The 11,896-nt window shown below is 39.4% G+C and overlaps 1 protein-coding gene across 3 annotated transcripts in view; it reads right to left on the bottom strand.

Annotated features, from left to right (window-relative positions):
* Positions 1-4,553: 4,553 nt before the first annotated feature.
* Positions 4,554-11,896, bottom strand: part of SCUBE1 (signal peptide, CUB domain and EGF like domain containing 1) — a 247,626-nt gene continuing 240,283 nt past the window's right edge. For all 3 annotated transcript variants that reach the window (XM_072923699.1, XM_030263414.4, XM_030263415.4), the window contains one exon: positions 4,554-11,706. In XM_072923699.1, the coding sequence (XP_072779800.1) occupies positions 11,554-11,706 (153 nt within the window). In that variant the 3' untranslated portion in view covers positions 4,554-11,553. The remainder of the gene's footprint in view (positions 11,707-11,896) is intronic.

Below are 11,896 nucleotides of genomic sequence, written 5' to 3'. Positions count from 1 at the left end.
TTTCATCTTCAGCACTGCTTGGGCTGGCAGCACAGCACTGTGCTGGGAGGGGCATCCTACAGCTCTGGAAATAGCCAAGTCCAAGAAATTGGATCTAGTGGCTGCTCAAGAAAGCTTCACTTTCACAGACTACAGTCAGTGGAGAACGTGCCATGTTGAAGAAATACCTCTGCTCTCTGCCCTGTCTAGTGTTGCTGGACTGGTGTCTCTGTAACTACAGAGCTGCAACAATCCCTTTCTCCACATAATCACAGAATTATTCAGGAGAAAGTTCTATAAACTAAAGGGCTACAATAGGTTGGCCGGGCAGAGAGAGAGTAGAAAAAGATTATAAATGGTGCCTACGTGCTGTAACTATATCTCAGCACTCAGCAGCTGAGGATCTAACTCAAATCTTCAGGCTGGATATCTGAATAGTAAATGCAGGCAAATTTTCCTCTTTGCCTGAGACTGTGTCTGCCCCACCACGTGCTGTGTTCCCACATTTTCTCAGCATAAAGACTTCACTAGGAGACATCTCTGGTTAAACAGCAGAAGATCAAAAAAATAGTTGGATTTCCAGTGTTCCCTGACTATGTTCCCATCCTGCTACCCTGATTTTGAGCATATTTTTTGCTAATATTGTGGTTTGGGAAAAGGGGATGGCTGTGGTGTTGATCTTGCCCTAGTATTGTAAAATGTGGAGATTTGACCACTTACTAATAGTCCTCCTGGGGACCTTGCTTACTGAAAAGGCCACCCTTCCCTCATTTCTGTCTTTGTCATGTTATGTAGTTAAATCTTTTACTTACCTTAAAAAAAAAAAAAATCAATCTTTCTTTCCTTAAATAGACCAAGGAGGAAAAGTTTAGGGTGTCTTCATGTTTTGTTCAGTAGTGCCACAGCGATAATGCAAGGGTAATGTGATCCTGTCCAAACATGACATTTACATAATTCTTTTTCTCACTAAGTGTAGGCAGCTGCCTTCTCACTGCTTGTTTGCACTTCCACCTCACTTTGGATGGGAGCTGTGGCTGCTGGCTGACTCTTAGGTTGAGTTTGCAGGTCTGGGGGCTGTTGCTGATAAACTACAAGTAATAAATAAGACACAGCGAGAATCACTGATGTTAAGAGTAGACTGTAAGTGGGCTCTTCCCTGACTTTGTCCAGCACTTGCCTAAATGTGGTCTTGCTCAGCTGCTGTGCTTGGCAGCTTGTTTTACTTTTTCTGCTGGTTTTTCACAGCAGTAATTCCTAGAGCAGGGGCCAGCACCCACCATTCTCCCACCACTGCTTCAAGCACTGTGAGGCTTTCAGGTGCAGTCTTCCTGCTCTGATGGATGCCAGAGCCACAGCCCAGTACCACTGCCAGCCTCATGAAAGCAGGTGTTTGTGGACAGTCTTTGTAAAGAGAAATTACCACAGTGTTTTATTCTGATTGTTTCCTCAGGAAGAGTGGCTGATTCACAGTGCCTGAACAGTGCAACCCTTACTCAGGCAATGTGTTTGTTAAATTTAATGGGTTACTTTACATAGGAATTCACAGAGAATGCAAATAGGTCCCAGCAAGGCTGAGCTTACTAGCAGTACCCCAGTCTAAAATAAGAGCATTTAGCCTTCTGGCATTATCCATTGGAAGCCAGCCCACAGAGCCCTTGAGCCCCTCTGTCACAGCAGGCCCCATGACTTATCCATCACCACCACATTTACTTCCCACCTTGCAGCAGTTTGCAGCAGAATTTATCATGAGTTAGCATATGTGAAGCAGCATTTGCCCCCAACAAATACAGCTAGGGTTTTTCAAAGTTTTATGAGTCTGTCAGTTTGTGGCTTTATTCCAAATGTTTATTCCAAATAGATCTGATGTGCATTCCCCACTTCATATACCTGTTGTTTAACGTTAGAACCCTCCCCTTTGCCAACATGGCAAGGAAACCTCCTTAAGAGAGGTAAGGATATAAGGGGAAGAAGAGACTTTAACATCACAGTGAAAAGGAGATGAAGGGACATATTTTTGGTGTACTTCAAAATAAAGCCTGTAATATGTTTTAAAATAAACCATTTGCTTTCAAGTCATCAGCTTTCTCAATGGTAAAACTAGAACTTCAGAGTGTTGAAAACTGTTTTAGAGGCTTAGATCAGAAGAACATCATTTGCTGTAAATATTTTATTATAGCTCTATATGCCAGTTTAAAACTTCAGAGAGGTTTGTAAGTAGGCTGTTTTAAGAAGGGAAAATGTATTCTTCTGCATCAAAAAAGGAGTTATTGTGTATAGCTTTTGCCTGCTTGCTTTGTGGACAGGTACAACTTTTGGGAAGGTTTTGCAACACTCACCTGTTAGCTGGAGTCTGTATGAGGTCTATCCCATACCTTGGCTACCGTGGGACAGTGGGGCTGTGCTGTCCTGTTGTGTGGCTGGATGGTCACCTGAGTGAGGAGGGAAACCCATGTTTTCACCTTGGAATGGGTGCCCACTGTGAGTGTGGAGTTTGGAAAGAGCCCTGGAGAACGCCCTGCAGGTGGATGAGTGATCTTAGCAGGTTGGACTCAGCCTCCCGTCTAAGTCTGGCAAGAGATCAGTGTGTGAAGGATAATAAACCAAACAAATTGTCTGGCACAAACAATACTTCCCCCTGAGTGTTTTCCCCAAAGAGACAAATTTACTGCACCCACATTATGTGCTGACATAACACACACTGATGAGTGCAGGTGTTTTACTCTCTAGGATACTCTCCCACTGCTCATGCAGTACTGGGATGGAGGGAGGTTGCCCTCATTCTGAGGGTACAACAATGAAAAACACCTTGCCAGGCAGCTCCAAGGATCTTGTGTCCATGTAGTCCTGAGGCATCCTGCTGTTCCTGCACAGCCACTGCTGCAGTTTTTCACCAGCTGCTTGGGTGCCTTCAAAGGCAGATCAGTGTTCTTCCCTCTCCTATGTCTTTAGGCATACATAGCATGCTGTATAATATATTAGTTTTATAAAAGTTGGACCATTTCTTAGGAATACTGTTCTACACACACAATGAGGTGGACATGCTGTTATTCTACATGTTAAGAAGTGCTTGTGGAGTGTAGCATACCTCATCCTGTGCTGACTGCCCATTTAGGTATTGTATTTAAGAGGCAAAAATAGCCAATTATGGTGGTTGTACAGGATAGGCCCTTTCTGTGACATCAGGAGTCAGCTGATGTTGATTCCTGGATAAAAGAATAATAAATAATCTATGCCCAACCTGCCTTCACTTATCTCCTGGGTTGTGCCAGAGTGCTGTTCCTCAGGCCATTATGTTTTGTATACTTGTTGGGAAGTCAAGACTGGAACTGAGAATGGACTCCTCTGCAATTTATACCAGGCAATGCCTGTTCCAGTAAATGAGAATCTCGTATTCAAATGAAGTCTGTCACAACTGCTGAAACTTAAGTGGCTGTTATAAACTTGCCTGTTCTACCCTTGTTTAGAAAGCAATCAGTTTTGACAAGCAGGACTTTACCTCATGAAGCTGTGCTGGCTGTGACCAATACCTGGGTTGTCCCACAAGTGTTTTTCAGTAACTCCTAGAATAACCTTTTCCATTATTTTCCCAGGTACTTGAAGTGACACTGACAGGCCTGGAGTTTCTGGAGTCCTCCTTTCTTGCCCTTCTTGAAAACAGAGACAATGTTTGCCCAGCTTCTAGTCAGCTGGGACGTCCCCAGATTCCCATTCCAGGTTTTGTCCTTGTGCACAGATACTTCATTACCAGTAATCAACTTGATTTTCAATGACTTTGAGGTTCAGCTTTTCTGTCTTTGACAGGAGCTGGCTTTTCTGGTTACTTATTTAAAACTCTGAAGCCATAAAGGACAGCTGAGTGTCATTTCATATGGCACATCCATAGTCCTATAAAAGTGATGTTGTGTCTTCTTGGAATGCCATGAGGATAGCTGCCATATTACCTGAGTGAATTCCTACCAGCTGAAAAAGGCAGTAATTGATATTTTGCAACCAGTTTCCTGATGCCTTTCAAACCTGCCAGACACCAAGAGCTATCATTCTTACTGACAGTATATATAATCATGAACAATATATATATAAAATCAGCAAGGCTGATACTGTCACATCATAAATGCTTTCTCTTAACAAGCTGAACTGCTTACTTGAGGATAGCAGCAGAATGGCACATGCCATGCTGGAACATGAGAGCTTCCTGCCTCTTTCTTAGAGGCTGCTTCTCAACAGAGGGCTGTGAAAAAGGGCAGCTGCATCAGCTCTACATGGTAACACCAGAGTTAGTACAAGTAGTTAAAAGTCCTGGAGGGATATTGGTGATGTGGTCCTTCACTGTAGCCAGGATTTCTTCATTTCTTCTTTGAAAAACTCTCCTTGAAGCCTGTTTGGAAGGAACTTGTATCAGTGTTCCACAAACTCCAGCGGTTTGATGAGAAAGCAAAAGCTTCTCTGTTGCTTAAGGATGAAAATTAGACCAAAATATGTAAATGCTATCAAGAAAGAGAAGTTCTCTTCTGATTCTTGTCCACACTTGTGCAAGAAGCTTTGTCCTATACACAAATAAATGGCAGGCAGGGGTATCCATTCCATTTTATGTTTATTATGAAAGTGATTTTAACAAAAGTTTTATTACATGCTTCATTTTTAACTTTGACATAGAAATCAAAGCTATTAATATACAGAGGCAAAAGGAAATGTATTTTCTTATAAGGTACATTTACAACAACATTTTCTACTATAAATCTGACATAATTGTTAAAATATTGGTAAAGCTTAGCACTGTATTTTATTTTCTAAGTATCAAATTTTGTACAGTTATTCACTACCCTTGCTCTAAACTATTATTGTACATTTCATATGGAAATAGCTGTTTGTACACAATTTACATTGGTAATAAAGCTTAGAAGTCCCAGCAGCATCTACAACAGTTCAGTTTAAAATCTCACTCCTGCGCAGTGGTTTACGTGGAGCAAATTGAAGCAGAACCCAGTATTACACCCTGTGTGCTTCCCCCTGAAATCCAGCCTGCCAGAAATTCCTGCTTAAACTGGTGCTGGATATGATCAAAATCAACTTTTTTGCAGGTGAAAGTACCACTGGCTTCAGTGGTTTTGCCTAAAAAAGGCTCTGTGATCTAATCCAATGTGAGGTTTTATCACTTCTACTGCTCCCTACAAGCATAGAGATCCCACAGCTTTCCTTGTCTTTGCACTATCCATGTATATAATCTATTAAATTCCCTTTTATTTCTGAGTTCTGTGTTGTTTCACATCCTAACAATGAAAGAAGAACCAGCACTAACTTTAAGATATATATTCTTTTTATGTTATAAAAATGGGAAGCACTTTAGAATGACACTTGATAGCCAGTTCTCCTTAAATTAGAATGTTAAATTACCTCAGAAAACTCTTCCTGTCATGCCAGTGAGACTGAAGAAATAACAGGATGTGTAATCTGGAATGACAAATCTGGCAACTGCCTCACATCCACCCCGGTCTCGTAAAGTATCTTTATAATCAACATGTTGAGTCTCTGCTGCTCTCAATGCAAATTAATGGCCTTTCTAAGTTATAAAACATAGAAAACAATATTTACAAAATAATTTTAATTAAAAAAAGTAACAAAAACAAACTCTAAAAAAGATATTTTCACAATAATTAAAATAAAGTTTAATTAATCAAAGCCACTTTTTTTTTCTAGATATTGAAAAAATTGAATTGCAATTGTTTGTATATCTTTAAACTTGTTATCTCCGCTCTCTGAATACAGATGGTTTAAATTATTAGATCTAAAGGTACTTCTGTACATTTTACTCTTGTATATTACATATTAATTTTATAGATTAAAAGCTTTATGATGAAAGAATAAATAAATGAAATAACAAAGTGGAATTGTATCTATTCAGATCCTTAGATAACAGGTTTTTGACATGGTTTATTTTCCACTCTGCTTCTATTCAGATGAGAGATAAAACACAAGACTTGGCTCTGAATCCAAGTCTCTCACTGAGGAGTAAATTCATAGTACCTTACAGAAATTTCCCTTCTTCCATAAATTCTTCTGGAAGACAAAAGTATTCCTTTTCCCAAGTGCTTACAACAGTCTCCCATTCTAGAAAACTACTCCATTGAAGTCCCAAAGTACCGAGATTCTACAGGAACTCCTCCAGTTACTCCCATTCCTGTCAATCAGTGGTTTTAAACTACAAAAAGATGCAACTAATTCAACTCATGATACGGATACAAGGAACTCTGTGTGCCACTCATTCCCATCATTAAGAACCCACCCAGACCCCTGAGGTGGCTGGGAAATTTGCCACTGGGTCCAGTTGTTGAAGATTTTACTCCAGCTAAGTTTTTAAGAGCATTCAAAGGTATTTAGAGTCCAGACATGGGAGCTGTCACAGAGCAGGTGAGTTTTGCTGTCAAACACCTGTCAGCAGGCCCTGTATAAGAACCACAGCACCACTTTTGCTCCTGAAGCTCCTAACCTGCTATCTGCAAGATTAAAACTGGGTTTTTTTATAGGTAAAACTGATCTGAGAAATTTGAAAGCGTTGGGCAGGCTTATAAAAAGGCACAGGGTGGGGTTTGACCATCCTTTTGGAATGCTGAACACATGTAAAGGATGTTTCTCACTCATGTGGCAGCATCCTTGCCTTCTGCTCACAGACAGGATTTCAGGTGAGCTGTGCTCTTTAAAACCCACTGACAACTCAGAATGTGGATGGTCTGAAAATTCTATGACCAATCCTTTATTTATTTAAGCTAGTCTAAAACTAAACTAAACTAAACCTGGCTTACAAGGTAAGCTAGTTTTAAGTAAGCTTAATTACTTTTAAGTAAGCTTACTCTAGAATGAAGCTGCTGTGTACAAAGGATTAATCTAAATCTTAAGTAGTCATAACTTTATTCTATGGGGGTAGCAAAACAAGGAAATAAACTTCTTTTGAAAAGTTGTTTTTTAGGTAAAAATCTAATGTATGATGGAAGAAGGAAAACAGGGCAAGAAAATGGGATGAAAGAAAGACTTCAGAACTTTTAAATCCAGTTTCAGCAAGCTAAATCTCTGGGCAGAGTAAGTCTTGTTATTGAAGGCAAGATGCAGTGTGGCAGAAGAGGTGGCAATGCACTGAACACAGAATTGTGCTGCTCCCTGTGCTCAAATCAGACATAGAGGCACCTCTGTGTCCTCAGCACTTTCAAGGCACAACTCAGGGCTTGATGAGCAACTTGTGATTGCTGCAGTGTCCTGGACTAGAGTAGGTGTGCAGGCAGTGATTTGGGTGGCCTGTGAGAATGTTTAGGGATGATTCACCACCACCTCACTAAAAATAAGTGCAGTACTTAAAGCAGAAAGAGAGGCTTAAAATGCTAAGTGCTGCAGGTGCAGCTTTTAATCATACAGGCATTTGCAAATTGAAAATTAAGAGCTCTGTTTGTGCCACGGAATTGGGCAATCACAAATGGGCACTTCTTCAGTCTACCTGTATTAACACATAAATGTGTTGCTGCACCTGTACTGCAGACAATGTGTAATTCTCTAAGAACAGATACAGGGCTGTATTTATTGGTATGTTCAAATGGAGTATTTCACATTCAGGGTAACAGCTAAGATGTTATATTCTGCCACGTTCAGAAGCTGGTTTGCTTAAAGGCAGCTGTATTTCTCCTTGTCCGGTTTTTGATTCCCAAATGTGTGTAGAAGAAAACGTTCTTTGTTGTTGTGCTGTTATTGTGTAGTAGAAACAGGTTCTCTGACTCTGACAATGAAGGCATCCCACACTAACAGATGAAGAGCTGAACTCACCTCCTATTTGGTGACTGCCAGCTTCTGTAACTGTAAACATAGTATGAAAGTCAAAGCATTTTTTAACTTCTAGAGCTGATATAAAAATTCTGTGCTGTTCTTCAAATCAACTGAAAACGGTTCAGACTGCCCTATGTACCACTTGTCATTACTTATTTCATTAGAAATTTGCACTTCGAAGAGCATTTCTATGCAGAGCGGCAAGCGTTCAAGCCTGACTCATTTTCTAAATATATCAGATATGTTCAAAAGCATTTGTGTCAATTTTTGAGGGTCAGATTATTCTCTTTCCTTCAGCACCTTCCTTCAGGAGCACAAAGCCTGTGCTTGCCTCAGAAGTCCACAAGTGCCTTGTCCTGATGTGGCTCTGGGGAATGTCAGCCTCATTCTCAGGTTGTCTGTCAGGATGATCTGGACAAAGCCCTGCTTTTTTGTAGTGTGGTTTTAAGTCAGAGCAAGTGGTACCAGAGCCAAATTCAATTTCTCTTGCCTGTATTCACCTCTCACAGCTCTGCAAGGTCCCACTACCAGTGCCAGAATTGGGACATGTCCTTATACGTTTTCTCTCTGGCACTGGATTTCCCATGGAGCTAAGAACCTGGAAAATTTTATGGTGCTGCCAGTGCTTTCTGGAGTTTGGGATCACTGTCATGCTATGGTATTACATCCAAACAGGTTGGTTGTTAAACAAAAATTTTAGCAAGGATTTTACAAAACTCAGTGTACAGTACCAGGTTCTGAAGTTTGCTTACTCAAGATTGAAATACTAAAGATCACTGTAAATCATTTGCCAAGTGAGGAAGTTATTTTTGCCATATTTTTCATATCTTTTAGTAGAATGGCTGCAATCCTGACTCATTCTAATGGATCTGAATAATACTCTGAATAACCTATCAGACTTTGAACTACTTTTGGCTAAAGTAGTTTTTTTAGCTATATACTCCTGCATAATTGAATACCTGAAAAGAGTTTTGCTTTTTAAAAACTTTTTTTTTGGTAAAAATGACTACTGTTAAAGAAAAAATTAATGAAAATTTGTTCTTTTTTGTGACCCTTGGTGAACCATAAATTGAAGTAGTTTTAACATCCCCTGTTGGAATTTGTGGTATTTAAATGATCTCAAGATTGTACAAAGTCTCTGTCTTTCAGCCCCACTGCCAAAGAAGAAGTTGTAATTAATCTGTGCTGGTTTTTAAGGTTGTTTATTCTTGCTTATCTCTAACATGTTCTGCTGCCCTGCCGCAGCTCTGTCCTGCAGGGCAGCGTGTGGGGCTCTGCCCTCAGTGGGATGTTACAAACATTAAATACCAGAAACTACCTGTGCTGTATTTACAATAACATGCCAATATCTATCACTTATGTTGAACAGTGTGTCCCAGTTTAAATTAATAGAAAAATGCCAACACCACAGTGAAACGTGGCATGAAGAAAAAGAAAAAAGACAAGGCACGCTAATTTCCTCTATCTTGCCTCCTTTGAACCCTTTATCTAGAATCCTAAAATTCTACTTTTGCACCCGTGCCACACTTAATTATTACTTATATCAAACACTCAGAGCTTGTAATTCATCCTGTAAGATTGAAAACTCTTTTCCATGGACAGAGATCACAGACAGTGTCTCTCGGGGCTCTGTACAGGGGGGTTCCTGACCCCCTGCCAGGGTCCCAGGCAATCCAGGGCAGCCAGAGGGAAGCCCTGGATTCCCACAATCCTCAAGAAAAATTTAGGTTTAACAACTTTTAACAAAGGACTTTTATGGAGAAGTGACATTTTTTAACAAGGGTTAATGTATATATTAAAAAGAAAGCTCAACAAAGATCTGAAGTCCATGAGTGTGGAAAAAGAAATGTTAGACTATAAAGTCAGGCTGCTCAGGCATAAAAAGAAAAAATATTATATTCTTCAACAGAAAAGGAAAGAAGGCAAGCAAATTACAAGATGGTTAAGTAGAAAAACTCAACAGAATACTTAAGTGTGTTCTCATAGAAATGGAATATTCAACCACTTGCAGTCAACAGAAACCAACTGTATAAATTTAAGCAGTACTTGCTCAAGGACAAAAAGAAAGTGTCAGAAGATAACCACAAGCACCTCTTATATATGTCTTTGAGAACATCCCAACACATGTTAAACTACAGGGTAGACAGGCAAAAAAAGAAGCAGCAAAGCAAAACTGTGTTTTAGTCTTTTTCTGAAAGGATGCTGCCAGGAGAGTTAATTTCTCCATTGAATAAACTTGTAGAATCAAAAGGGAAAATGATACACAAGAGGAAGGGACTGAAAAGGAAAGAGGCTGAAATACTAATACAAAATAAAGGCTCCTCTCCCATTTGATTTAGCTCCTGTGCCGGGAAACAGCAGGAAACCCAGGATTTATCATCATGGCAAACCCACTGTCGCTCTGTGAACAGGGCCTGAGCATAAGGCCAAAGCTCTCCTGCAGTCCCTGTGCTTGATGGGCACTGTGGCTACAAATCTGGGATAAAAGGGAGCCCCTGAGCCCCTGACAATCTGAGGCTTGGACACAGTTGTGCTCCCAGTGTTTTAGAGAGCACAACTAGAGGGTCCAGCAGCAGCTCCTCCCACGTGTGTTGTCCTGAGGGTCACTCTGTTGGTCTCCCAAGGGAGAGGCAACAGCTGACCCTTTACTGGGCAGCACTTGCATCTCCACTCATGCTATTTTTCCTGGAATAATACATATTGAAAGAGATTGTCCCAGAGTAAACCATTACGCAGTATTATAAAACCTCAAAATTGGGTGTTAATAGAAGTGACAAGCACTTGGAGAACTCATTTAATTGTCTACACAAAGTTACATATAGATATGAGTAAATAGGGTGTGTGGGAGTAAAGATTTAAACATGAATAATATTTACAGTAACTAGAGATAACATTACTAATGTACCCACAAATAGAAGTATATATTTATATATTTATATATTGTACTTAATTAGATGCTCTCTTAATGGAAAGAAAACCAAGACTACTAGTGTTGTTGTTAATTTCTCACATATCCTATTGTAAATGTCTTTAAAGGGACCGACTGATGCATGGAAATCCAGAGCTAAATCTGTTTCAATTAAGTAATTGACAGTGGCAAACCTCTGAAGAAGTTTAGAAGAGAACAGATAAAAACATTAGGACATTAGGGCATGGGACTCAATCTCATGTAATCCATAAAACAAAATTATGCATTTTTTCTTCTTTTTTTTTTTTTTTTTCCTTTTTGATTTCTACTTGGACAGAGGTTCCACTAAGCCACAAATGAGAAGTAACAAAATTTAGATTGTTTAGTTTTCTTCTAAAGATTCAAATATAAACTTCAAGTGCAATTCAAAATCCAAGTATTATTTATACTACATACTTCTTTCTATAACAGAACTTATCTGCAGGTAGTTTAATCATATTTGAATAGATTCCTCCTTTCTTTGACAAAAGTTATTGTTGATGAAAAATAAAAAGCTAGAAAGAATATTTTTACATAGTGAGATTTCAGATGGAAAGTGAGGATACACTAGTGCAGACCCAAATGTGGATCTGCAACTAGATGTACTCGGGGATGCATAATTTTTTTTTTTTTCTTTTTTTGTAGTAAGTATCCCATTCAGAACATTGACTTTTTACAATTATAAAACATTATAGGTGTTCTTCGTTATCAATTGTGAACAAAGTCTGCAAAAAAGAGCTTTCAAATTAGCAAATGTTTCTACTATGGAGGAAAGACAATATTTGACAGGAATGCAAAGTAACCAAAAACTGAATACCACTCGACTATTTGTACGGTCGTAGAAACCTGGAAACTTTCGATCGCAGCAGCTTTATAAATGATCTTGGAAACATTTCTTTTGACTCTTGTGCTGTGTACTTGAAATAGTTTTGAGGGTGTGCCAGTACATCAAAGAGAGCTTTAATCAGTTTCTTGTCCTATGGAAGGCAACACAGATATGTTATATAATCTTATAAATCATTCTAGCGCATATTTCATTTCATTCCTGCTTCCACAAAGGACATAAGCATGTTCTGAGCCCAGCCCAGTTACTTGATTTTGGACTGTTTCAAATACCAAAATAAACCTCAGAAGAGAAAAAATTGAATTAGGGGTCACGCTTGAGCT

Source organism: Taeniopygia guttata, chromosome 1A, assembly GCF_048771995.1.
Source record: "Taeniopygia guttata chromosome 1A, bTaeGut7.mat, whole genome shotgun sequence".
NCBI lineage: Eukaryota > Metazoa > Chordata > Aves > Passeriformes > Estrildidae > Taeniopygia > Taeniopygia guttata.
Note: the sequence above shows the minus strand (reverse complement) of the source record. Positions and strands in the feature narration are given on the sequence as shown.